The sequence below is a fragment of the Vidua macroura genome, chromosome 19 (assembly GCF_024509145.1).
Source record: "Vidua macroura isolate BioBank_ID:100142 chromosome 19, ASM2450914v1, whole genome shotgun sequence".
Taxonomy (NCBI): Eukaryota; Metazoa; Chordata; class Aves; order Passeriformes; family Viduidae; genus Vidua; species Vidua macroura.
The window spans coordinates 3,534,325-3,560,952 of record NC_071589.1 but is presented as its reverse complement, the minus strand read 5'-3'; the positions used below and the strand labels follow the sequence as shown (position 1 = coordinate 3,560,952).

The 26,628-nt window shown below is 44.0% G+C and overlaps 2 protein-coding genes across 6 annotated transcripts; both read right to left on the bottom strand.

Moving 5' to 3' along the window:
* Window positions 1-1,634: 1,634 nt before the first annotated feature.
* On the bottom strand, window positions 1,635-8,424 carry LOC128816651 (uncharacterized). The gene is made up of 4 exons (XM_053994440.1): window positions 8,291-8,424; window positions 5,314-5,655; window positions 2,889-2,995; window positions 1,635-1,898 (listed from the first exon to the last, which is right to left on the bottom strand). The coding sequence occupies exons 1-4, from the start codon at window positions 8,361-8,363 to the stop codon at window positions 1,788-1,790; spliced, it is 633 nt and encodes a 210-aa protein (XP_053850415.1). The 5' UTR covers window positions 8,364-8,424; the 3' UTR covers window positions 1,635-1,787.
* A 5,047-nt stretch (window positions 8,425-13,471) lies between these two features.
* On the bottom strand, window positions 13,472-23,212 carry LOC128816650 (uncharacterized). Of its 5 annotated transcripts, none has more exons than XR_008439979.1 (6): window positions 22,948-23,212; window positions 18,747-18,866; window positions 17,758-18,066; window positions 16,158-16,316; window positions 15,280-15,499; window positions 13,472-14,150 (listed from the first exon to the last, which is right to left on the bottom strand). XR_008439979.1 is itself a non-coding variant. In XM_053994437.1 (6 exons), the coding sequence occupies exons 2-6, from the start codon at window positions 18,808-18,810 to the stop codon at window positions 14,144-14,146; spliced, it is 636 nt and encodes a 211-aa protein (XP_053850412.1). In that variant the 5' UTR covers window positions 18,811-18,866; window positions 22,948-23,212; the 3' UTR covers window positions 13,472-14,143. The 5 variants fall into 5 exon arrangements, 4 of the variants coding, with proteins under 4 accessions (XP_053850412.1, XP_053850410.1, XP_053850413.1 ...); XM_053994437.1 differs by having other exon boundaries at window positions 15,403-15,499; XM_053994435.1 differs by having other exon boundaries at window positions 15,280-15,402.
* Between the last annotated feature and the right edge of the window lie 3,416 nt (window positions 23,213-26,628).

Genomic DNA, 26,628 nt, shown 5'->3' with positions numbered 1-26,628 from the left:
GATAGAAACTCCAGTCTCACCCTGTACTCAGCAGCCAGAGCCCACCCCCCTCAGCCCTGCCCTGTACCAAGGCAATTCCACATTCCTCTGTTTGTTGACTTTCCACAGTGGCCCCAACCCTGCAGAACCAAAACATCCTGGAGGAGGCCAAGCCCTTCCTCGGCCCAGATCCCCACAGCCACCTGTTCTAGAAACTGTTACCAAACCAAATTTAGCCTCTTCTTGCCTGAGGTGAGTTTTGATAAACCCCTTTGATAAGAAGGGGTTTTGGATCATGTCCAGGTTGGAATGCAGGCATTGGCTTTACTTCACCCTGGATTATTTCACCATGTGTTGTACAGTGTGGAGTCACTGGATTGGAGAAACTCATCCAGAACATCACAAATATTTCTGCTGTCCCTGAGTCTTAGGTTGGAAATAGGGGTATTCTAGTGCCATCTGTCAGAGGTGGGGCAGTTCTCTGCTGTTCATGGGGCAGTTTGCTTTATCTCTCCCACACCCAACCCTCCCTCCAGGAGATCTCTTCTGTTCATGGCCACTGAGTGTCCCTGCATGGCTGAGAAAATTCCATCATCCCATGGGGAGATGCTGCACCCAGGGGAGGAGCCAAGCATTCCTACCTGGATACAATCTGGCTTTGGAACAGCACAGCAGCCTTTGCCCACTGCATTCCCAGAGGAGCAGCTTTCTGCCCCACTGCATTCCCAGAGGAAGCCCAGGCCCATCTCCAGCAGCCCTGGAGCTTCAGAGGAAAACTCCAGCCTTGTCCAGGATCCTGCTCCAGCAGAAGCACAGCTGGCACTGCAGGAGGGCTGAGCCCCCATGGAATGGCACTGCTGCCACCAGGGGGTCAGGGCATGTTCTGATTCTGGCAGTGTGGTTTTTTTGGTTTTTTTTTTTTTTTTTTTTTGTCTGTACTATAACATTTGCATTTTCAATTTTCCTAGTAAAGAACTGTTATTCCTACTCCCATATCTTTGCCTGAGACCCCCTTAATTTCAAAATTACAATAATTCAGAGGGAGGGGGTTTACATTTTCCATTTCAGGGGAGGCTCCTGCCCTCCTTAGCAGAGACCTGTCTGTTCAAACCAAGACACCCAGGAAGCCACCAGGGCCTAAGTTTAGTCACTTTTCTCGTCAACCACATCAAGACCCCCATCAGTCATGTGAGTAGCTCTGACAGAGGCAGTGAACTAAAATCTAGACTTGATTTTGTTTTTGTGGGACCATCATGGCCTTGGAGCAGGTGACCCCACATGGATCCAGCATTTCACCCTGCCACATTTCTGAAGTTTCTGCAGAACAGATTTCCCTGCTGTAACTCTTGAGTAGTTTTAGCTGCCTGAGCTCTTGGGCAAGGGTCCACGAGAGAACTGGAATCCATACCTTTGTGGATCCATGGCAAATTATTGATCAGACCCGTGTGGTCTTCCTGAGATACAGCAATGCTCAGAACCAGACCTCTCCATCCCAGAAAGGGTTATTTAGCAAAGAAACAAGCCCATATGTTGCATTTAGCCCCCAAATGCTGCTTTTTCACACTGAACTGCATACATGTGTCCAGGGTACCTGCATTTTGCAACATTTTCTGTACATTTAAAAAAAAAAAAAAAAAAAAAAAAAAAAAAAAAAAAAAAAAAAAAAAAAACGTTAAAAAAGGTACAAACAGCCTTGGAAATGAGGCTTTTCTTTCCACTGAAGAAGGTAGGTGATAGCAATTTCAGTTCAGGGGGTTAAAGCAGCTCTCAGAGCTGCCTGTGAGGGAATGGTCCCAGCTGGCAGAAGTTTATTCACCTCTGGAATAGGTGTTGTTTCTGACCAGTGTGCTCCGCCTGGAGTTGTAGGACATGTCTTCGTATACCTCATTGGGCTTTTTCTTCTGGAAATATTTCTTCACCTGCCAAACACAGAAAACAGCCGTTCAAACCAGAGCCTGGAAAGACCCCAACCAAGAAGTAATTCTCCATCTTAGGAGTCCATCTACATCATCTGTTGGAAGAGGAAACATACTTTTAAAATTCCTCTCATGATGCAGTGATGTCTTAGAGGACCAAGTGGAAATTATCAGCTTATTTATTTAACTTTCTTTATGAGTCTGATGCAATTTCACGAAAAGTTCCTTCAAGAGTTGGATGTAACTGAAGCTTTGACATCAATAATAAATGACAATAAAAATAAATAAGGCTCATTCTCATTCTTAGACTGTTACTGGTAACACAGGACATGAGGCCTCACTGGGCTTTGACAGAATGATGTTACACTACTGGTTTTTAGCAGTGCTGGATCCACATTTGGAGGGACAAGACAGGAGCCTGTGAATCATACACTTAATTTTCAGTAATATTTATGCAGCAGTAGGATCTATCAGAGACAATTTCTGTGCACTTTCTGCAGTATAGAAATAATGCCAGTGAAGGAAAAAAATTTTTTTTTTTTTTTTCTGGAAAGAGGCCAATTTTTTTCTCCCAGCACTACTTTCAGACATCAGGCTATTTTATGAGTTTTTCTTGCCCTTATTTCCCCCCTCCAAGTTACATCTCTTACAAGTTTGCTATGTACAGCTCCAGTCCCAATTCACAAAAAAAATTTTAAAAAAGCAAGCAAAGCAGAACAGTGAGGGGCTTTGTTCACATGGCTGTGTCAACCACACAGCTCACTCGAGGTTTGTTATCAAAACACAATAAATATCTCATTTACAAAGGGTTGCAGAAGTATAAGACACTGTGTTAGCTGGCAAGAGTTTACAGCTGGAAGACATTAAACAAGGGCAAATAGGAGAGCAACAGGAAGCCACAATTCCTTAGGCTTATCAGATGTTTGCTTGACTCAGGCACTGTTTAAAAATAATATCAGTTTGCCCCAGTTTTGCTGCGGTGACTGTACTTACATCCACACGGTACAAGATGCAGCACACCAGGGCAAAGAACAGCAGAGCCATCACCGTGACAAGGGCATAGAAATCCCAGGAGCTCTTCTCACATGCCTGCTCCACTTCTGCATTTAAAATTACAGCAGCATTATTATAAATACAAAGAGGCAGAATTTTGTTGCATTAAGCCTTTTTCTGACCCAGAGATGGGGTAACTGAGAGGTGTTTAAAAAACTTTTATTCTATTTTCAGTCTCATTTGAAGGGTGAGACAATGCAGGTGTTAAAATTCACGCCGTCACAATCAGAAGCCAACTATTTCCTAATTACAATTTCCTAATTACAATACACTATAAGTGTTTCTTGGCCTATCAGCTTTTGCCACACCATGCTGTAAATGCCTTAAAGCCAATCATCTAAAATAACCCCTCAAGGGTCTCACTACAATGCATCTTTCATAGTTCTATTTCTCCAAAGTATCTAGTCTTATTTGCAAGGCCATCCTTTGAAACTTGTTTCTAGCTCCATTTCTCTCTCAACAATGTCTGTCCTATTCCATGGCATTTCTAAGTTCAGCATTTTTTATCTCTTGTCTTTCTTATCAGGTTTGCACACAGATGCAGACTATGTGAGTTTTCTGTCAGGTTTTGAGAATTTTCTACAGACCTATTTCCCACAGAATTTTATTTTTGTTCTGAAAAAAATAATTTCACAGTTTAACCAAAAATTTGCATATGGACAGCTACAGAGCCACATTTGTCATTCCATTAGTATTCTCATTGGCATTCCCTGTGCTCTTCCAGAGGCTGGGGGTGGCTGCAGGCAGCTCAGCAAGGAGCACTGCACAAGGGCAGGTTCCACACCACTTCCACCCTCTCCTAATGGGAGCAGAAAATTATTTCCTGCAGTGTTGCTGCAACCCTGAGGGCTCTGAATTATCCAAGAGCCAGGCTGGTGAGAGGTGCAGACAGAGGCAGGAGGATGCTGTGGTATGAAAGGCACTGAGCAGAATAATGCTGGTGGAAAGGGTTTCAACTCTCTGAAACCTAAGTTAATCCATATATTAATAATACACTAATTAATAATCACACCCCTGCTCTGTTGGGCTACTGCCATTTCCCCCACCTCACTTTACTGAGTTGTTGCCCCAGCTGTGGGTGGTGGCACAGAACAGGACCACAGGTGCTTTTTTCAGACTGCAGGAAAATCCTTTGCAACTCCCAGGGCCTTTGTAAACCTTATTTTACAAAGCCCAATGCACAGAGTTAAATTTCACCAGTAAGACCAAAATCAAGCACTCTCTTGCTGGCTCTGACTTCAGCTTAGCAAATGGGTACAGCACCATCCTGTAGGAAAATAAAAAACTCATCTGTGGAGCACAGAAAAGCAAAACCTCATCTTTGGAGGACAGAAAAATGAAACCTCCTCTTTGGAACACAGAAAAATCAACCCCCCTCTTTGGAACACAGGAAAATGAAACCCCCTCTCTGCAGCACACGCTCACAAAGTGCTCAGTGTGTAACAAGGGTATGTGAGAACATCTCTGCTGTGGTCTGTGGTGCTTGAAGCAAATGCCTGAGGATTTTTGTGCTCCCCAGTGTGATCTATTTCTAAACACAAGACTTGCCAGAGAGAATGGTTTCTAAAAGCCATTTAAGTCACGCTAAGGTCAAAGAATTGGTGCTGAAAATATTTATCCATATCCTAAAAGTGACAGATTGCACACAGTGAAGTGTTTGTTACCCTGTTTTGACTTTTTTTTCTTTTTCTAAACTGCAGGATCATGGCAAGGTCTGAATTCCCCTCTGGTTGTACAAGGCAGGTGGAAACACAGAGTCGGCTTCTGTGGCAGGGCACAAAGGAGCCTGAGCTCACTCTCCAAACTTTCTGAGGTTTGCCTGTCCTTGATAGTAAAAGTGTTTTAAAATCATGGGGATCTGGGGAGTTAGAAGGAAAATTAAGCTTAGTAGGCCCTGGGAAAATACCCTGGGAAAGTATAGGCCTTGTACTTGCTAGAAATGCACCTGTGCAGCTAGTATATGATAAATGGTATAATTGTTAGATGTGATGATTGTTTAGTAATTAGATAGCATTACTGTTTAATCATAAGAATAATCATGAGAAACTGTGGTCAGGGGCTTGAGAAAGATCACAAGAAACTCATGCTTGAATCAAGTCAATGTATACAATAGAACAATATAAGTTTAATAATATGTAAGTTATATAATGATAGAATATAAAATACGTTCAGCTCGAAAGCCATGTGGGAGTCAGATTTGGGTCTGTACCCCTGATTCCCAGAGCTCTACAATAAGAGCACCTGCATATAATCATATTCTGTGATTATGTGTGTTCCTGAATGCTAACATCCTGATTAAAGTTCCTAAAGCCTTCTGTCCACAACACAATAGATATTTATGATTAAACAAGCAAAAGGGGGGTACCTTTAACCAGCAGCATGGTGCCACTGGCAGAGAGCAGAGGGGAACCCTCCACATCCTGGGCACAGATGTAGATATCACTGTCCTGTTCCTGTAGCTTGTGTAGAGTTACCACAGCTCTGTTTCCTTCCCTTGAATACCCCAAGCGCTTCCCAAAGGCAGGAGAGACCTCTGACAGGTTGAGATGTGACACAGACAGAACTGTGCCAGGCTGCACGTGAGTCCTGAGCAAGTAGAACTTCGCGTCTTCAGGTGAGCTTTTCATCACACAGGTGATGCTGACAGACTGGCCTTGCTCAGGGTTGGCATGGAGTGGTGATTGCTCCAGAGCCCTTCTGGATTTAGCTGAAAACAGAGAGATTAGTGGTTATCACATGCTTAACAAAGTGCATTTTAACTGGGGAGCAAGGGAACAGAGCAGGCAGAAAGAACAGACCATAGAAATGCTGATAAAATTAATTTTTAAACATGATTTACACAGGCTTTGAGAAGAAGGATATATTTTAGTACACCCTGGCATATCTTCCTGCCTCAGGATCTGAAAGTAGGACTGAGCAACAGGTTTAGCTGTTTGCAAAGGGTCTGCATCTACCTAAAAAATTACAAATACTGACCTCCTCTAAGGGAATACAGCCTGATCAGCATGTCTGGAGCCATGCATCATTGCCTGCTTTCTCAAGTGAGATGAAGCCATAGAGAGATCTGGATCAAATCACACAGTGTGTGTCCCATCAATGTTCAAATGGTCTGTGAGAATGGAGTGGTCATTAATGACTCACTGGCCAGCTGGGAGGACATTCCACTGAGTTCTTCTAAGGACAGGACTTGTTCCTTTTAACATTATCATTAAAGTGGATAAGGCAGTGAGGACAGAATTTATCAGGTTTGTAAAGGGAAGGTTGTAAGCATTTCAGAGAAGAGGATCAAAATCAAACAGAGCTATAAAGCAACTTAATGTAATAATTTGGAGAGATAATACACAATAAACAAGATGTGATGCATTTGAGAAAACACAGCAAAGAGTTTGAAAGGAGAAGCCCAAGGGAGGAGATGATAATCCCTCATGGATATAAATGACTATTGCTGATCAGCAATCAATTCAATTTCACATGCCTCAGGGCCAGGAAAGGAAGAAAACCTGTAAGCTTTGGGAAAAGTAACTCCTATATAGAAGGTCTCATTGGCAGGACAAGTACATGGAGGAATAAACTGCCAAAGAATAGTGTGGACTCAACTCTCTTCTAATGAAAATTAAAAAAAAAAAAAAAAAAAAAGACAGAAAAATTATCCCCCAACCAGAAACACCTGCCAAAAGAAGCACTTCTGCTCATTCAGCAACTCCTCACTAACAAGAGAAAAACCCCTTTACTCACTCTTGCCCAACTTGCAAACCTTGCCTAACAGCAGCTTCCCAATTACTACCAAATTGTCATTTAAGACAAATTAGTAAAACGAAAAGAGATTTGCAAAAACAACTGCTACCAAAAAAAACCCCTCTTTGCTCTGCTAGATATTTAAAGGTTGGACACGTTTTGGAAAGAGCTGTGGGACCTCAATGTTTCCAAACAGCTGCAGCAACCTGTGACTCATGTGAAAATCTGTAGCTGGAATTAATGAGTCACAAATTAATCTCGTAGGATGGTTTGGGGTTTTTTTGGTACCATACTACCTCATGCATTTTCTTCATTGTTTCAGGGAGCAAACCCACACATTCTTTCAAATCTGTACCTGAGCAGACACAGAAAAGATTCTGTCAGACTCACCCTCCCATTGTGCCTTCTTCCAATCTTTGATTTAAAATATAGTTCTGTATTTACTAATTCATGACATAAAAGGTGGATTTGCAATACCTTTGACCACTACTATGGTTGTCTTCCTATATATCTCTTTGGGATTGTCATTGATATTTAAAAACTCTGAGCATACGTAGATTTCAGAATCAGATTCCTGTAACCTGTGCAGGGTTATCCTGAGAGTCTCCCCTTCCTTTGAAGACTCCACACGATTAGCAAAGGCAGGATTGACAGATGGAGATTCCTCCTTGGGAAAATATGCCACATCGAGATTCTGTCTGATAACTCTCAAGTACATCCCCACTTGATATTGTGAACCATTCACTGGGCAAATTATGTTGATGGAGTCTCCTTCCCAAGCACTGATAACATCTGTGGACTGTTCATTTCCTCCACCTAAAAATAAGAAATGCAATTGAAATTGTAATATCAGAGCTCCTCTTGGTGTGAGCATATCAAAGAAGGTTTCAAAACCAACTCCTCCACCAACAGAACTGCTCTGTAAGAATGGACCTCAGTCTCCCCATGCTGGACATGTCATTTCTTGCCTGCTCTGGCACCTGTAGTGTCTTTGATGCCCAGCGACCTGAGCAGCTCAGCTCAGACCTTCCCAAGCTTCAAAGGCCTTAGCAAAAAAGTGGCTGCTGTCACTCACACAGAAAATGCAGTTCTCTCTGTAGATTCCCAGGAAAATCCTATTAGTTCTCAAAACACAAACTTCACTAAGAGTATCCTGATAATGGGTTTCAGATATAAGTCAGGAATTTAAAAGCGAGAAAAAGAGGCAGAGAATAGAAGAAAACACACTTTTTTTTTTTTTTTTAATAGAAACATTTAATAACAGCAGGGAACTGGATAATACAGATTCTCAGATTCAGTACAGGAAGAGGGCTGCAGAAGGTACAAGTCCAATCTATTTAAGAAACAAAGGCATACAAATGTAGAATGAAACCCTTGGAGTACCCCAATATCCAAAGAAACTGAAGGGGGAGTATTTCTGCAATGAATAGTGACAAATAGAGAGATCAAATGGGAAACACCTGAAAGAAGCTACATCAGAAGCAAAGCAAGAAAAATTAAATAGAGAGTGCTGCATGGCTATGGCAAACATAGTTTAGAAAAGGTTGGAAAAAAGGAAAGAAAAGATTGAAATGTAAGAAATGTAAGAGCATTGATGTTGTACATACCATCCTGGGCAGGGAAGCACGGGAGAAGCAGGAGAAAGAGGGATGCATTTGGGAGACACAAGATCCACAGCATTTTCAAAGGTTTTTTTAGTTGCTCCCTCAGTCTGACCAATGAGTTAAAGTCCTGAGGACTGTTGTCTTCCAGTTACTTGAGCTGCCTATGAAAGAAGCAGCGGAGCTTTGCTTTTGCCTTTGTATGACAATGACTGTGATAGAGGGAGAAAAACCATTTCTGTGGGAGGGGCACCTTGTGTTTCTTCACACTTAAACCACCCTTGTTTTCTTGCTGCTGAGCAACCCCCAAGCCCCAGGGCAGCAGTAGAAAGTTGTCAATGGGGAGCACCTACCTCCCCTCTGAAGACAGCTGAGAAAAGGGAGGCTCAAATTTGCTCTTCACAGTGCCAAAGTCAGGCGGTTTTCTCCCAGTTGTGGCTTCCCTGGAAATGCAGGGGCTTGGTACCATCAGTTCAGTTTGTCAGGACTCCCACAGGCTTAGACTGGTGCCTGCAGATGCAAAAGTCTTGGCTTTATACGGAGAAAGGAGATGAGAGATGCTCCATTACTTCAGGAAAACCCTCAATTCTTGTACAAGCCCTGCACACAAACCAGCAGATTTCATCTGTATTTTGGCAATACTTGTGAATAATTGCCAAGCAGGAGGCACTGGAGTTCCTTCAGCAAACACCAGCACTCACACCCAGCTTCCCCCCAGGGCAGACCTGACCCACAAACCAGCCCACCTCACATCAGCAGCAGGAGAAAAAGGATTTGACAGGAAATCTGTAGAAGCCTAACAAGGTCTTTTGATCTTGTTGCTAAAAGGCTCTGTTAGCAGTCAGGAACACACATGATCACAGAATATGATTACATGCAGGTGTTTTTATTGTAGAGCTCTGGGAATCAGGGGTACAGACCCAAATCTGACTCCCACATGGCTTTCAAGCTGAATGTATTTTATATTCTATCATTACATAACTTACATATTAATCATTAAACTTATATTGTTCTATTGTATACATTGACTTGATTCAAGCATGAGTTTCTTGTGATCTTTCTCAAGCCCCTGACCACAGTTTTTCATGATTATTCTTATGACTAAATAGTAATGCTATCTAATTACTAAACAATCATCACATCTAACAATTATACCATTTATCATATACTGGTTACACAGGTGCATTTCTAGCAAGTACAAGGCCTATACTTTCCCAGGTATTTTCCCAGGGCCTACTAAGCTTAATTTTCCTTCTAATTCCCCAAATCCCCATGATTTTAAAACCCTTTTACTATCAGATCTATTCGAGGAAACATCATTACCTGAAACTTTCAGGCTTTTCCTTCTCCCTTGACTTCACTGCAAAGCAATAAACAATTCCAATCTTTACAGGACAACAAAGCTTTTTCACCATAGCAAAGTGCTCTCTCAAAGTGAGAATTAAACCTTCAACCCAGAAAGTCATTTATATTCTTAACAAGTAGAAAGAGCAACAATTTCTAAGAGATTGGCTCTAAGACAGGAGCACTTAAAGAAGTCAGTGTGGGCACCACACAGGTTGTTTGTGACCAAGGAAGCCTTTGTGCCTCTTCCCTTCCCTTCTCCCAGTGCCTGTGCAGCCTTTCCAGCCCCCAGCTCGTTCATCTCCCCTTCCAGAGCCCTGGCCAGGAGAGGAGAAAGTCCCTTGGATCCCGGAGGAAAAGCAGGACACTGGATCCTCCCTTCTTTAAAATGTAACTAGATGTAATTGGTGCCTAATTACCTGTAATTGGATTTTTACTTTCACTTTTAGGGTGCAGGTCAGCATTGTCACTGAACAATGACACCAGGCAAGCCCGTGCTGATGTGTGGTACGGCGCAGTAGGGAAAACATGGAAAAAGCCAAAAACGTCCCAGGAACCTGCTTAGAAGTACCTGGGCAGTCACCAGGTCCCTCTAGGTACTGCAGCAGCGATGTGAAGGGGCTGGATTTGAGATCTGCTCCCCAGTCTGGCACTAGAGGCCATGCAAGGGCTCCCAGGTCTGTTGTAAGCTCAGGGCCTGTAAGTACAGGGTGCAGATGAGGGTAAGAGCTGCTGCTTTCTTCTCTCTTTTTTGGGTGGGTTTTTTTTGGGGTGGCATGAGGCAAATCAAACTATCAAATTAGATTTTATCTCTCAGCAAATGAAACACATGGTTACAACAGGGAAGTGATTTGGAGAGTGCCTGACCCTCCTCTTTCCCCTCTTCCCTACTACCCCAGATAGATCCACAGATCCAGAAGATCTTTGCCTTGATTTGGCCTCTGCCAACCTTTTTTTGTCAGCCTGTGCCAGCTGTCTCCTGGCCAGTGACAAGCAGCAGTCCCAGCCCTGGGCTGCCATAAGCTGCAGCTGGATCTGTGAGCAGCAATGCTGGATCTGTGAGCAGCAATGCTGGATCTGTGAGCAGCAATGCTTCCTCCCAGCCCACAGCTCACCCTTTCACCACGCTGCTCTTCCACCCTGGCTCTCAGCACAGCCTTTTTAACAGGGACTTTTTCACAGGGAGCCTCTGTTCCAAACAAACCTGTGCCAGTCTCAGCCAGTCAGGACTGCTGGGGTTTCACAGCAGACATCTCACTGCTGCTGGCTGGGCTGAGCTGCTGAGCTCACCCTGAGCTGACCCACCACCCACTGCACCTTCCCTGCCATCTGAAACAGCCTGGGACTCCTCCTGGAAAATCACCTTGCTGCTAGAGAAGGAAAACATGTCTACAGGGCAGTCTTCAGGTCATAAAGAAACCAACAGAAGCCCGGTGTGTGATGCCATCTCCCAGGGAATGGCACCAGATAGCCTCTGACATGCAGATAAGGGAGAAAATACCAGTGCCACTCCCTGTCACAGCAGGCACAGAGGGCTGTGACAGTGACAGGAGTCACACAACCCCAGTCCAAGGTACCCAGCACACAGCACCCCTTGTAGGAGACAACACCAACCCTTTTTCTTGAGGCATCATCTGCTGGTCCTGGTTCTTCACTGCAAGTGGTCTCAAAGAACAGCCAGAAAGTGGGGAAAGGAAATGCACTGCACCCCCTGTTTGTGAGCTGAACCCCTACTTTTGCAGAGCAAGGAGGGAGCCCTGTTGCACTCCCATCTCAGGGATCTCCTTATGGAAACTGGAAGTGCCTGTGCAAGTGCTGGCAGAGCTTTCTGCATCTTTGGCTGCTCTGAGCAAGAGCAGTCCCTTGGCAGCTCTGAGGCACTCAGCAGGAACCCTTGAAGTTACTAGACAATAATCCAAATATTTCATGGAAACAGTGATGGTTATTTATTAACTCCACATCTTTGCCAAATGGACCACTGAGAAAAAGAGTTGCCCAACAATTAAACGTTCATTTCCTGAAACACTGAGCAAGTTATGCTGATGGAGTCTCCCTCCCAAGCATTGATAGATGTTCTCTTGACTGTTCACTTGCTTCATGTAAAAAATAAGAAATGCAATTGAAATTGTAATATCAGAGCTCCTCTTGGTGTGAGCATATCAAAGAAGGTTTCAAAACCAACTCCTCCACCAACAGAACTGCTCTGTAAGAATGGACCTCAGTCTCCCCATGCTGGACATGTCATTTCTTACCTGTAGTGCCTTTGATGCCCAGTGACCTGAGCAGCTCAGCTCAGACCTTCCCAAGCTTCAAAGGCCTTGGCAAAAAAGTGGCTGCTGTCACTCACACTGAAAATGTAGTTCTATCTATAGATTCCCAGGAAAATCCTATTAGTTCTCAAAATAAAAGCTGCAGTAAAGCTGCAGCTGCAGTAAAAGCTCAGCCCGATAACTGGAGCTGGTGTCAGATCTAAATCAGGAAGGCAAAGGTAAGGAAAAGTGGCAGAGAATAGAAGAAAACACACTTTTTTTTTTTTTTTTTCTTTAATAGAAACATTTAATAACATCAGGGAACTGGATAATACAGATTCTCTGAAGGAGGATTGCAGAAGATGTAAGTCCAGTCTATACTGAGAAACAAAGGTATACAAATGTATAATGAGACCCTTAGAGCTGTCCAATGACCCCAATATCCAAAGAAACTGAGCAAGAAGCACTTGTGCAATGAATAGCAAGGAGCAGAGGGATCAAATGGGAAACACCTGTTCCAAGTGTTGGAGATCTCTTAAAACATCACCAGCAAGGGGATCAGTAAAATCCAGATTTGATATAAAGCACCAGCACAACAGAGTTTGTTGCCAAGGTTCACTCTGCTACTGACTGCATGGTTAAGGCACACTGAGGAAAAAACAAGCTACAAATAAAATCCAGTCAATCAAAGCAGAAATGAACCAAGAGCTGTCCCTGTGCGTGCTTGTGTTTAGCTGTGTGTCAATAGCTGTTTGTGTCAGCAAACATTCCCACTGCTTTTGGGATTTGCTTCTCCCCTTGTGCTGCCACTGATTTTTGCTCAATAGTTCTGATACTAAATTAGATCCAGTGCAAAAGCTGAGGATTTATTCAAATCAAGTGGGAATGGGGAATGATTTAAGGATACCAAGTACCCAGTAGGATTCCTGAGGGGCTGTACTCATCTCACACTGTCTAAACTGGTCTAATTTGCCAGGAATATTGATACCAGAGTTCTGTTCAGCCTGGGGAGGCCAAGGCCTCTGTGACCCAATGCCATTCCTGAGGGAGCTGAACACAGCCTCCCACCCAGCCCTGCACAGGAACAAACACTCAGACATGTCCTCAGTCTGCAGGTGGGGGCAAAATCAAATATCTCTTCCCAACTCTTCCAGTTCAACCTACCAGCCAGCTTGTGGTGCAAAAGCTTTGGTGAATGCAGAGATGACCTGAGAATTAAAACAATACGGGCACCTAGGTGCTGCTGTGGCATTCCCAAGTGAAAGGGATGCAGAGGGCATGGGAAGTGTTCCAGTGCTGTTCCCACTTTGTCACAGAGAGAATTCAGCTGCTTTCAGCCTGTGCTGCTGAGTCAGCCTCACACCCTGGGGTGCCTGCTGTCTGCAGCCAGCAGGATGAGGATGGGGGGTCCTGGTGATGCCTGTGTTGCTCACAAAGACCTGGAGCTGGACAAGAGTCACCGTGCTCAGGGGAGGTGTGGATGTGGTGAAGCTACATTTGTGAAAAGAGGACTCTTGGGGAATACAAGGGCAGGAGTGTAGGGAGCGCTGGACTCCTGGACGGTCCAGATGGATGGAGACGAGAGATCTCTGAAGTCAGGTCCTGGAAAGGGTGTGGGGCCCTGTTTGGAGCTGCCAGCTGCAGTTCGTGTCAGGCCCCAGGGAGTGAGGGCAGGGAGAGACAGGGAGGGAGAAAGAGAGGCAGTGGGGGCAGGAGACGATGCCAAGAGAGGGTTCCAAGAGAGCCTCGGGTCCCCCGGGCACACCTTATCAGGGGTTTCAGAGTGGGCACGGAACAAGACTTGGGCCAATGGGATCACAGATACCTGATGCTTCAGGGGAGGGTTACAGGTGTGGGATGAGCCATACATTTTGAGGGGTGAGACAGAACATTCCATTTGACCTTTGGAGCTGTCTGTAGGTAGAGGACATTGTTTAATCAAAGGGGGGATTGCCTACAGCTGGCTAATCTATTGGTTTCTAGTTGTTCAGTAACTAAGATTTGGTATCTCAAAACTAGTTCTCATCTCAATCTCATTCATAGTTTCTGTATTTTCCGAATCTTTTGCCAGGCAATCATATTTATAAGGCTTTCCTATTTCATCTTCCCCAACACAGGAGTTCTCATGGAAAATCAGTCTGCATTCCGCTGGTTGCTGTACATCATGAGAGAGGAGGAGGATGCTGCTGGCAGAGAGGTTTTCTCCTTTGTAGATGGTTATCACGAATGGGTGAGCTTTTCTCTGTCAGAAGCCTGTCTGTCTTGCTTAAAAGCTGCATAATTGAAAAAAAAAAATCTGTGAGGCCACCAAAGAAACTGGTAGATTCCAGTTAGAATTATGAACAAAATGCCTGTATTTGTGAAGTCCTCCAGGCACCTCCCCTCCCCCATCTGCTACTGGGCCACCCTTGCTCCACAAAGGGGACAGCTTCAAGGCTCTGCTGTGACCCTGCTCTGGTGCTGTGACCCATCAACTTCTGCCTTAGAGGGGCTCTAGGACAGACCTGAGACATCACTGGACATTGCACCCCAGGGCAGGACCTCAGGGCAGTCATTACTGGTAAATTTTTTACCCCTCACATTGATAGATCCATTAATCTATTGATGTAACAACAGTGAGACTGGTTTTGTGCTGCCTGTACTGGGCTGTGTACACACTTGTGCAACTCCTCCTGAAAAAAATTCAGACTTGGAAATTTAATCCTTTGGCTCTCAGAAAGAAACAACCAGCATCAGGGGATGGACTAGTTCAGGAACTGAGAGGAGGCTCAGCCTCAGGCATACACAAGGTGCTAAAAACACTGGAGCCAAGTGGACAGAGGATGGAGGGGGAAAGCCATTATGGCAGGTTCAAGAAGTGTCCACAGAGCCCGTCCCACCTCTCTCCTTTCATATTGGTTTGCAAAACAAACTTTCCTCCTGGATGCATTTAGGAAACACTTGTTCTTAAATTAAAGCTGGCTCTGGAGTGGGCAGGGCTGGGAGAGGGAACCACTCTCCTGAAGGTCCTGTCAGCCCATGCCTGGATGTCCTGGCTGGGACACATCCCTGCCAGGGAAACTGCACAGCAATGCTGCAGTCTGGGACTGCTCCAAGGAGCAGGATCCCACGGAGGGAAGGCTGAACCCTGTGATTCCATGGCCCTGCCAGTGCTTCCCCCTTGTTTCAGGAGGAAGCAGTGAGGAAATTCCTTCTGTGCTTGTTTTTCACAACAAAACCACCGGGCGGGCACTGTCACGGCAGCCACGGAAGGAGAGTTAGTCCCAGCTGTCAGTCCAGGGAACATCATTAAGAACCACAGGAACAACACAATGGAGATGAGATCCAGGAGGAAAACCCTTTATGCTTTTCCCACTTCCAGGTGTGGGACCCACAGGCAACACACAATTTGTCAGACTGTACCTTGGCGACGCCGCAGCCGCAAGAAGTAAAACATGGTGCCCCATCCTGTGCAAACCCCAACAAACAGGAATGCCAACAAGATTTCAAGGCTGCTCTTTTTGCTGGTGAGAAATTCAGGATTACCTGCAGAGTAGAAGAAAACAGAGCATCCAAGTGAAGCAAGCAGGAGGGCTAAGCCATGAGCTGTCTCGTAAGCACCACACAAAGGAACTGGCCCCATCTGATAGAGAGAGAAGGAACTGATGAATGAGAGAACAAAGAGCCTCTGGCTCATCATGTCTTACAGAAGATGGCATAATGCTCACTTTAGCAACATTCAAAGCAAATTCTTGTCACCCCAGCACAACAGATACCTTTGAACATCAATCTTATCTGAAATAACCAACAAGTGGTGAGACCCATTCTTGATGAAGTGTTCAAATAAGGAAATCTACTTTGACTGTTTTTTAAAAACCTTTTTGTCCATGACCTAAGGAAGATGACAGGGCTTCTACCATGAAAGAAATTGGAATATATAAATGTCACCTTTAGTTGACAAATGTCCTCTTAGTCTGGAGGCAAAGTCTCATTTAGCACTTACAGATAAAGTCAATTCTTGGGAACTTGTTGCACACCCATTATGTACCCTCTTCCCTCAGCATCTCTGTGTCTGTCACTATGTAATTACAGGAACCTGAGCCTGTGGACATCTCTGTCCAGGACTGGCCATGTCCATTTGCCAGGGCAAAGTCTCTGAGACTGGTTGGCTGCAGCATGTGTGGATTCAAATTATGAATGTACAGGACATCTCCCTGCCCGTGTAAAACTCTGTTCACATCAAGCTGTCTGGACAAACCCCTCTCAAAGCAAAAAGCAAACAAACACGAGAAGAGATTAACCTGGAATTCCCTCACCAGGAATGGCAACTGGCAGTGCAGTGGATTTTGGATGTGACTTTTGAATGTAGCACTTCAGGTGAGGGTTGTGATTCCAGACAACTGCCTCTGCTTCACAGCAAACATTCTTCTCCTCAGTACTGATGTTACCTCCTCCATTTTCTGAGAAAGATGAAAGGTAAAAAAGTTTTGATTATAAATATGGATCATGTAGAAGATCTTCGGTGAAGGACTAAAGATGTTGAAGAGGTTAATAGATTTAAAAAGTGGATAATGTTGCACAAAATGTTGGAGATTGCAATGATTGCTGTAAGTTGGAGATGTTTCATTCCCTAACAGTCCAAATCAACCATTGTCATTAGATTTCCCTCTCACCAAAGCTGATGAGTTTTTCTGGGAATCAAGAGTGGAAATATTTGAAGAAGGTAAGAAATCTTTCACATGCAGTTAAGAATAACAAAACATCTGTAAAAAGCTTATCATTACCTTTATGCAAGAAAAAAAAATCTATTCAAAAATTTTGCAGCTGCCTTTTACCCATAGGAACCAAAGAAGAGGAACAAGCAAGTAGCTTGTTGTAAATATCTAGTAGTAGCTGAGTAAATCTCTACTCAGCACCCTGGAGTGCATCTCCTACCAACCCTGCACCCCACTGTGCCATTATAGAGCTTATTCTTCTTCTGAAAGAATCTGGAGAACTCCCTCCTACCTTCACCTATACATCCACCCCTTCCCCTCTCAGGGGATACAGGCATCCCTGTCTACAGCAATTTCCAGATTTCACTGTGAATATTTCAGTGTCACCAGTGTTTTACACCATAGTGACAGCATGCAGATATTTTGCAGAGCATAAATACAGGAGAGAAATGGTTTATGGTGGCCAGAAATTAAATACAGGAGGAATAGTTAGGCTAAATAAAATTATACAAAGGGGAGAACACTTTTTCTTCTCTTCTTCAGCAAGAAAATTAGAAAGGATGCTCTAACTCCAATAGGAGATGTGCTAAAAGCTGCTCTCAGAAAACCAACTACAGATAGAAATGTCACTGACTTGGATGGAGCTCAGCTAAGTCACACCCCTGCAACCTAAACCAGCAGGAAGTTTTGCCCTCGTGGAGCCACTTGTTCCAGGTACTGACAGGTGCCTGAATTCCTGATTTTGGCAGTTTTGTGAGGAAGCCGGAAAGACGTTCCTGGGTGTTTATTGAATTGGACAGAAGAGCAGCACAGAGCAGCTCTTGAGGCTGGACCTAGGTCTGGGTGTGCTCTGGCTGAAGCAGGTGGGATTCACACATTGCAACATGGCACAGAATTTCATCATGGGAATTGCTGATGCTAAAAAAAAAAAACCTAAAAAAATGTATCTTTATAAATCAGAGTAACATGTGTCTCTCCTAGTGCAGTTTTAAACAATGTTTGACCTGAAAGAACTGAATTTACTTTTGTGAATTACTTTATGACTTTTTTTTCACAGAAGAAAGCCAATCATTCCAGTTTATTCACTCATAAGCCTTGCTATCTGCCCAAATAGAGAACAGTTCAGTTTCCTACCCAAGAAGTATGTTTTCCATCAGTTAATAACCAGGTTCCCAGCAAAGCATACCTCCAAAATTCAGGATGCCACACCAGATTTTTGGTTGTTGAGTTTCGTATGAGGAGAGGCCATAAATTCCTTCAAGAGAGGAATTTGCTCGCTCAAAGCAAACAGTGATGTGTGATTTGTGAGTCATTTGTTGGTCATTTGCTGGAATAGTATTTATCTTCTTTTGTATTTTGGTAATTCTTTCAAAGTTTTTAAAATCATTTTGGTCTTTCTTGCATGTGCAGTTTTTATAGTCCTTGCAGTAGTAGACTGTCGTATTTCTGCTGCCTTGTGTCCTGTTAGCAGGGCCAGCATTGGCCATGGCAATACCTAAATCAGAAAAAAACAAAGAAAAAAAAATTCCACCGGTTTTCTCCCTGGATGTTTAGTGATTGAGAACAAGATGGGTCTTGGTGGACAAGCTTAGTCATGGCTTTGGAGACATTGTCTGCCAATGGGCAAATTTTATACAGTATTGGGGCCAGTTCCCAGGATAACTTTTGGGGTAGAAACATGATAGAATTCCCCCACTACTTCCACTGTATTTTTAATGGCAGCCTGGGAGGTGAGTTGAAAGATGTTTCTCTTGCTGAGCTCATCTGTTCTTGTCCTCTTCTCTTCCCAAACTCCTTGGCACAATCCCACCGGGTGTCCCTCCAGCACACTGCCAGATCCCAGGACCACTGAAGCTCAGAGCTGAGCTGCCACACTGCCCAGTCTGGGTGCAGTGTCCCAGGTTTCCTCCCTCAGACCCTCCCAGGAAAGAGTCAGTCCTCTGGGAGAGGATTCACCTCATCTGATATCAGACAGACCCAAACAGTCACCCCTCCCAAAAGAGGAGATTGTGACAGGTCAGACACATCAACCTTCACCTCCTTAATTTCTCTTCTCACCTTAGAGGCTCTGTGGTCTTGTTTTTAACTGGGCACAGCTGGTTTCTCTTAACATTTCAGAGGTTTTGAGCTATGGAAATGCAGGGAAAAGCACCGAGGTCAAACACAGAGACTCACTTGGACAGGGAGCAGCAAGAGCCAGGAGCAGGAAACCCACGTGCAGGAGGTGGGGAGAGTCCATGGGGCTGCCCAGAGGCCTCCACAGTGCCAGGGCAGGCTTCTCCCTCAGTCTTCTCCCTGTGGGGAATTAAAGGCAGTGCTCAGCACCCAGTGCCTCTGTTCCCTTTGTCCAGACAAAAAGATAACAGCTCACCGACCAAATGCCAGGCAGCTGCTTCCAGCCCAGGTCATGGGATGGGAGCAAGGCAGAGGCACCCTCACACTGCTCACACAGCTGCTGCTGCACTCTACAAGGGCCAAACTCACAGCCCTTTCCACCTCTGGCTCATCCACAGCAGCAGGGGACACGAGGTCCTTCTGCAGGGAGAGGGAAATCCTTCCTGAGCCTGCTGGGCAGGAGGCTCCGTGTCCATGCGTTCCTCCAGGCAGTGACCCTGCACACACCCCTCAGCAGGAGCAGCAAATAACAGCTTGATTTGCTGTGACATTTTCCAAAGTTGAGTTTCCAAGTTCCAAAGTTTTCTCAAGTTTTCCAAAACACACCACAAAATTAACTAAGGAAGATGGATTATGCTGAATGAATGTTTCACTTGGCCTAAGATGAAATATTTATTGTCAAATTGAATTATATTTTTAGTTTAGGAGATCTGATGGGAAATATCTGTTCATGACAAATGAACAAACAAATAACAACTTGGTATTTCTTTTCAAAACATCCTTGGATTTAGTCAGAAGTTAGTTCTCATTTAAATGAAACTGTCACGAGTTTGTGATGTATGTTTTAGTAAAATACTTGCCAAATAAGAAAAAAAAATTATAGAAAATTCACCTAACTTTCCTCACCAGACTAGCTCTGGAAGACACAAACTGCTTTGTTCCTGTGAGCTTTTGATCAAAAGCTTTCATTAAAACAATTTTTTTTTTTTTTTGCTACTACTTCCTCAGAAGTACCTTGAGGAACTTTCCGAATTAGTTATACGCTAATTCCTGATTATACATTCAACAGAAGTTAATAAATGCATATCTCTTATGGTCTGTGCTGGTCTCGATCTGCTGAGAGTTCTACCCCATTTCCCAGAAACAGGTGAGCCAGGAGAAACACAACCCAAGGACACGCCCTCACACAGTCAGGTGCTTGAGACCAGCTGCAAATTTCCTGTGGAATAAAACCTGGGAGACCTCGGGCTCTCGACAGCCCTGAGCAGGATGCAAATCCAGGGAATGCTGGGCAGAGCCAGGCCCCTGGCACTGCGCCCTCCAAGGAGTGATCCGTCCTCTCCCACGGCCTCTGTGAGCTCCTGCTCACCTGGACAGTCCTGCAGGGATTTCCTCTGGCCCCACCAAGTATTAACTACAATCTCTTCTCTTCCATAAAAAATTCATCTGCCTTTTCTCATACATAAAAAATTCATCCTGTCTTTTTTAATTATTTATTTCTGATCGTTCATATTTCACACATTGCTTCATTCCATTTCCTGATTTGCAAAGCACAGTTAACATCACCTGGCCCTCCTACCCAGCAGAGTTCCAAGGGGCTGACATCAATCTTGGAATCACAAAATCATGCATTTGGAAAAGACCCTCGAGTCCAGCTGTTGACACAGCACTGCCAAATCCACCACTTAGATCACGTCCCTCAGTGCCACCTCTTCTTGTCTTTTAAATGCCTCCAGAGGATTTGTACCCAGGGAATGTTTGCTGCACTGAACAGCTGCAGCACATCTGGCAGACTTATTTGCCCAGAGGTTAAGATTTGGGGTTTCTCCAGTAGTTTTCAGTGTGAGGTCTGTATCTTGTATCCTCATTTATTTGGTCCTCTCTTGTGTAGTTTTCTTGCCCCTCTCCTTATTCTGGTCAATTGACGTGTCCCTTCCTCTTCTCTCTGGTGACATTCCCTCCTTCTCCCCCTCTTCAGTTTCAGCCAGAACACCATCCACCAAATCTCTGTTCGCCCCCACTGATCTGCCTTAAAATCTGGAGTCTCTCCAGCTGTCTTGGCCATGTCCTGCCGTCAGTTTTAAACTTACTTCAATAAAACACTCAAATCTAAAGTGAAACACATTCTTTGGACAGAAAATATTTTCCATCCGTTTTTTTTTTTTTTTTTTTTTTTTTTTTTTTTTTTTTTTGCCTGTTTCTCTTTCTTTTTCAAAGTAATAGAAACTTAGAGCTTCTGAAGTTTTCTGCAGAGCTGTAACAGAGTAAAGTCAGACCCTAAAAGCAGATCAGGAACAAGCAGTAGGTGAATAAAGGAACAAACAGGAAGAGCTGGAATTCCTTCAGCAAACTCACACCCAGCTTCCCCCCAGGGCAGACCTGACCCACAAACCAGCCCACCTGAGGTCACCAGCAGGAGAAACAAGATTTGACAGGAAATCTGTAGTGCCCTAACAAGGTCCTTTGGTTTTGGTTTGAAAAGGATCTATCTGGGGAAACATCACTACGTGAAACTCTCAGGCTCTTCCTTCTCCCCATAGCATCATAACAAACACAAGACAATAAATAACTCCAGTGTTTGCCAAGAGAAGGAGAAAATTCAGTCTCCAATGCAGTAACATCATTTCTAGCAGAGCAAAGGTTCTCTCTCCAAGTTAAAATCTGACCCATGTTTCCTCCTACTCCAGCACAAGGTCACTGCCTGTCCAGTGTGTGTCCTCAGACTTTCTGCCTCTGGCACAGTTCAGTGGGAACCCCCAAAGTGACCAAAGCAGAGTCTCCCCAACACCCCCAGGAGCCGGCAGAGCAGAGCTGCTGCCCCAGGGTTCACATGTCCTCCCCTCTCCAAACAACCATTAAGCACAGTCATGGACACACAAAATCCAACTGTAAACACTGCATTTTCTCACCCCTCTTCCCTCTTCCAGCCACATATTCTGGGCTCTATAGCTTTAGGAGCAATTTAGTCTGTGGGTTTTATGGTCAGAACCAGCTTGGTGGAACAAGACACCAGAATTTCTAAAATATTTACCTGGCACCCTAGGGGTCCTGTGGGGAAGGATTAAGTTGCAGTCAGTTTGGAGAAAATAGTACTATTGAAGGAAATAAGGCAGCAACAGAACAAAACTCATGGAACTTCAGAAGATCCTACAGATTTTATTTTCTACTCCAAGTTCTTTCCCAGAAAAGGAGAAGTATTTTCATAAGAGAATTTTGGTATCACTTTCATTATCACATTTCCCTCTCGTTTCTTTATCACTGTCTGCTGTATACCACTATCAACAAGCCTTTGCAATAAAGATAAATTAAAAAACCAATACAAAATCATGTGAGGAGATAAAGCAGCTCTTTCCTGAGTGAGCATTTGACTGCAGGTGGTATCTACAGCTCCAACAAGCTATTGCAGACAGAGCAATCAGCAGGACATTGTGGTTGAGCTGAGAAATCTCTGCAAAAAAACCTAAGTGTAAAGCACACTTTGGCTTTCCTCCACCTGCTCTGAAACAAAATTTCCACAGCATTATAAAACATTGGTAACTTTTTTTTTTTTTTTACTGCCTGCAGTACATTAAGTAGAATGAAGTGTTTCACTGGTTTTACTTCTTCTATTTTAAAACCACTAATACTTCGTGTTCTGGTTCTGTTTTGTTTCATTCTGAACCCAGAGCTGCCAGGCTGGATTGTTCATTAGTCAGCTTGGACTTGGGGAAATGTCCAGTCAGCTCCTTGAAAAGAAGAGCTGCAGGGATTTCTCCTGCAACCCTTCTGACAAATTCTTCCTTATTTGCAAAATGACAGGATGGAACTTTTGGAAAAGAAGATATTAGCAAGACATGCTAAGGAGCTGTCAGGAAACAAAAGAAGATTAATGGATATGGAAAAATTACTCAGGAATTACATGAACAGGAAAATGCTGTTAATACATTTGTTCTATTATTTCTGAGGTCACTCACACTTTTATATAAATGCACTACGAGGAAGTTGTTGGGTTTCTGCATTCCCACAATCAGTGTGAGTTCACACAGAGCTCTCTGGAAGTTGCCAGTCTGGGCTACAGATGTGGTATTATTTAGTTACAAAGATCACCAGCACCAGCAGCACATGTTCTTCCCTACAGAGAAAATGTGCAGCACACTCAGAATTTCCCTCCTGCCATAGATATTTCAGTGCCTGTTTCCAAATGCCTACTTCAAAACAGCAAAGCAAGAATTTTTAAGAGAACAGGGTGGAAGACAGGACCCTCTAAAGAAGAAGACAGTACCTCAGAAGCTGTTTGTGTCCAAGGAAGCCTTCATGCCTCTTCCCTTCTCCAAGTGCCTGTGCAGCTTTTCCAGATCCCAAACCATTCAGCTCCTCTTCCAGAGGAAATGAGAAATCAATGGGATCTCAGAGAAAAAGCCATTCCACTGGCTCCTCCCATTTTAAATGCAACGTAATGTCGCAAGAAACTGCATTTTCACTTGCAGGAAATGCTGCAACTTGCAGGAACTTAGCTAGGTCTCATAATAGCAATGCTTTCTCCCAGTCCACAGTTCACTCTTTCACCATGGTGCTCTTTTATTGCACTTTGTCCCTATTTTTATCACATGATCCTCAACCCAGGAAGTTCAAACAAAAAGCTTCTGCTTGCAAATTTTGCTCTGGGATAAAAGGAGTGTTTCTGGAAGGATTCACGTGCTTGGTTTATGCTGAGCACTGCAGCACCTGTGCCCTTGTAGTGGAAGATGTGGAGGCTGACCCTCAGGGAAACTCAGTTTCAGGGGTTTATTTAGCAGACATCCAGAACTGATCAGCCTTCAATTTGATCACTGTGCTGTGCACCCACACTGCCCCTCCAGTGAATTTGGGCTTTGCTCTTAAAGTCCGAGCTCAGGGCAGCAACTGTGTGCTAAAAAAATGCTCCAAAACTGAGACATTTGTCTACCATTTCACTCTCATGTTTCAGGCTCAGGACATTAAATTGGTGACATTTTCTCAAAGAGAAACCCAAACCATCTCTACAACAAACACAGCCAAAACCAAACAAGCCAACAACAAAACCCACAACAAAACCCCTTGTTTCCCTTATCCTGTGCCCTTGTTACCCTGCCCTAGCCCAGAAGGATCACCTTCACCATACAGATAAGGTCTCTACATCTCTAGAGAAGTTGAATATTGGCAAAAGTAACTCCTGAGGTGTGTAATCATTATGAGGAATGACCCCCACAAGGTGATGCAGTCACTCTCGCACTAAGCCCGAGTTCTGCAGTGTTTTGTCCTCCAGTGCTCTGCCCTGGCACTCAGCACAGTCTGGCAGTGACTTCACAGCAGGGTCGTGCTCCAAACAAACAAGTTGTGCCAGTCCCAAAGCCACCTGACACCGAATTCACATCCCAGAACAACCCCTGGCAGCAGGGTCTCACTGGGCGCCATGGGCTGGCTGGGCTGGGCTGGGCTGAGCTGCCCAGCCAGGACTGCCTTAATATGTTGCAACATGGGATGTGAATTAGCACAAGGAAACAAGCTGCAGTTATGAAACGTAGCAGAAAAACACACAATTTGGGGGGTTTTGGGGTTTCCAGAAGATTGCTTGATTTGAGGAATTGCTAACAGGACTGAATCTTTCACTCAAACCCAGCCAAACTAAATAGCAGCTGTTCTAGTGCAAGCTGGCACCACTGAAGATATTCTGGGAATATGATTCAAAATTTTAATTTTTCTTTTGTCTTGATTCATTTTTACAGAAAGGGTTAGTCTTCAAGAACAGGATTTGGTAATACCAAACCACACAAGAGCTGTTTCTGATTCACCTCTTCCATAGAGACACAGCACTGAGTTCCCCTGGCACTGCCATAATGTGATTTTTCCATTTTCAGTGTTCCCTCTGAGTGATACCAAGTTCCTCAAACATCTGCTTTCTGCAAGCATAGGGCAGAAATTCAGGGGTAACATAGGCTGCCTAATTTAAAATTATCAGGAACAGGCAAAGATCATCTGTACCCAAAACCTGCTGGGAGAAGTTTTAGTTTTTACAGCATTTGCACTGCATCCTTTGACTATAAACTGTGTGATAAATAGAAAAAAATATTAATAATTCGTGCCTTCAGTAAGGAGCGTCTCCTTGTTAATTAAACTGTGTTTATATTGCAATAATCCCCCAAACTCCACTCCTGAGCAAGGCTTCATTTCGACTTCCAAGAGAGAGAACCTCCAACATGAACCTTCTCCTAAGGCCAAGGAATCTTATACTTTGATCCATCCTGACAGCACAAAATCCCTCCTAGCTGAATCCAGAATTTTTGGCCCAGAATACCAATGTTAACTTTAACCAGAATTATACCCAGAAACTCAACATGATAAATGAACCAGAAGATATGAAAGTCAAATACTATGAATGTAAAAGAACCTCAGTTTTTCTTAGCTATGTGCATGATTACAAGAAGTGTTTTGGGCTTCTATTCCTTTTTGTTTCAAGGAACTGTGACATCTTGTATATCTTATTTCATGTTCTGAGAAATTGAAAGTAATAAGGCAGCACAGGGATCTTTCCCAGGTCTCAGCATTAATAGACTTTGTCCCAATAGACTGTTGGTCTCAGTGTGCTTTGTCCATGATTTTGGCTTCCAAATCTCACTTATCTCCACTTTCATGGTGTTGAGAAATTCCCCTGCTAATGCGGTACATTAAGAAGATAGAGCATAAGGTAATGCATGGCTGGAACGTGAAAATCATAAGCCCAGTGTTTTATGACACCCATTGTAGGGTCAATGTTCTTATTGCCAAGCCATTCACCAGTCTGGTGCCACAAGAAAAACTAAAGCTGTTTTCTGGCTTTGGTTAAAATGTTACCCTACAAATCTGAGCGTATAAATTCAGCTTTGCTCAGAAATGTGAGAAGAGAGGCTACTGTGAAAAACCATGTCTCTTATTGCTGCAGAAGAAATCAACAGTGTCCTGGATTGCAAGGCAAGATGCATTCAATTGCCATCTGGTAGAGGTGTGGCAGTTTTATCCTGTCTTAATTGGGCAGTTTTCTTTACCTCTTCCACAAACCAATCCTCTCTCAGGGGACACATCTGCTGTTAAAGGGCTATTGAATGTCACTGGTGACTGATAAGAACTGTAACATCCCATTGGGAGCTGCTCTGCCCGGAGGGAGGAGCCAAGCATTCCTACCTGGATCTAATCTTGAGTTTCTGGAACACCAGCACGGCTTTTCCTGCACTGGATTTCCCAGAGGAGCAGCTGCCTCTTCCACTGCAGGAAAACTACACCCCTTTTCTACAGGATCACTGCTCCAACAGAACCACAGCTGACACTCCAGGAGGGCTGCAGCCGTAATTCCCAATTATGGGATAATAATACCTGCTGCCAACACCCTGACTAACAGGGTGTCAGGTTGTATTCTGACTCTGTCAGTGTTGTTTTGGTTCACTGCATTGTTTATTTTATCTTTTCATTTTCTTCCCTAATAAAGAACTGTCATTCCTGCTTCCATATTTTTGCCTGAGAGCCCCCCTTAATTTCAAATTTATAACAATTTGGAGAGAAGGGGGTCTACAATTTTTTTTTTTTTTTTTTCCATTTCAGGGGAGGGTCCTGCCTTCCTTAGCAGACACCTGTCTTTCCAAACCTAGACAACAGCTACCCAAGATGCTGCAGGCAGAAAGAGCTTGTGCTAAGCCCCCATGGACACCTCATGAGGACGTCTCCTCTTCCAGGAACTGCCCTGGAGACAGAAGAGTGACCAAGGGCAGGAATGAGGAGATTAACTTTTTGACCCCAAGGATAGGTGGATTGTAGACAATTTTGATCTTTTGCTTAGAATCATAGAATATTTAAGGTTGGAAAAGGTTTTGTCACTGCATGTGCTTAAATCATTAAGGTTCCAAAATTATGAAGTCCAACATTTGACCAAACTTCTTTGACTTCAAGGCCATAGTCAGTAAGAGAGATGCAGCCA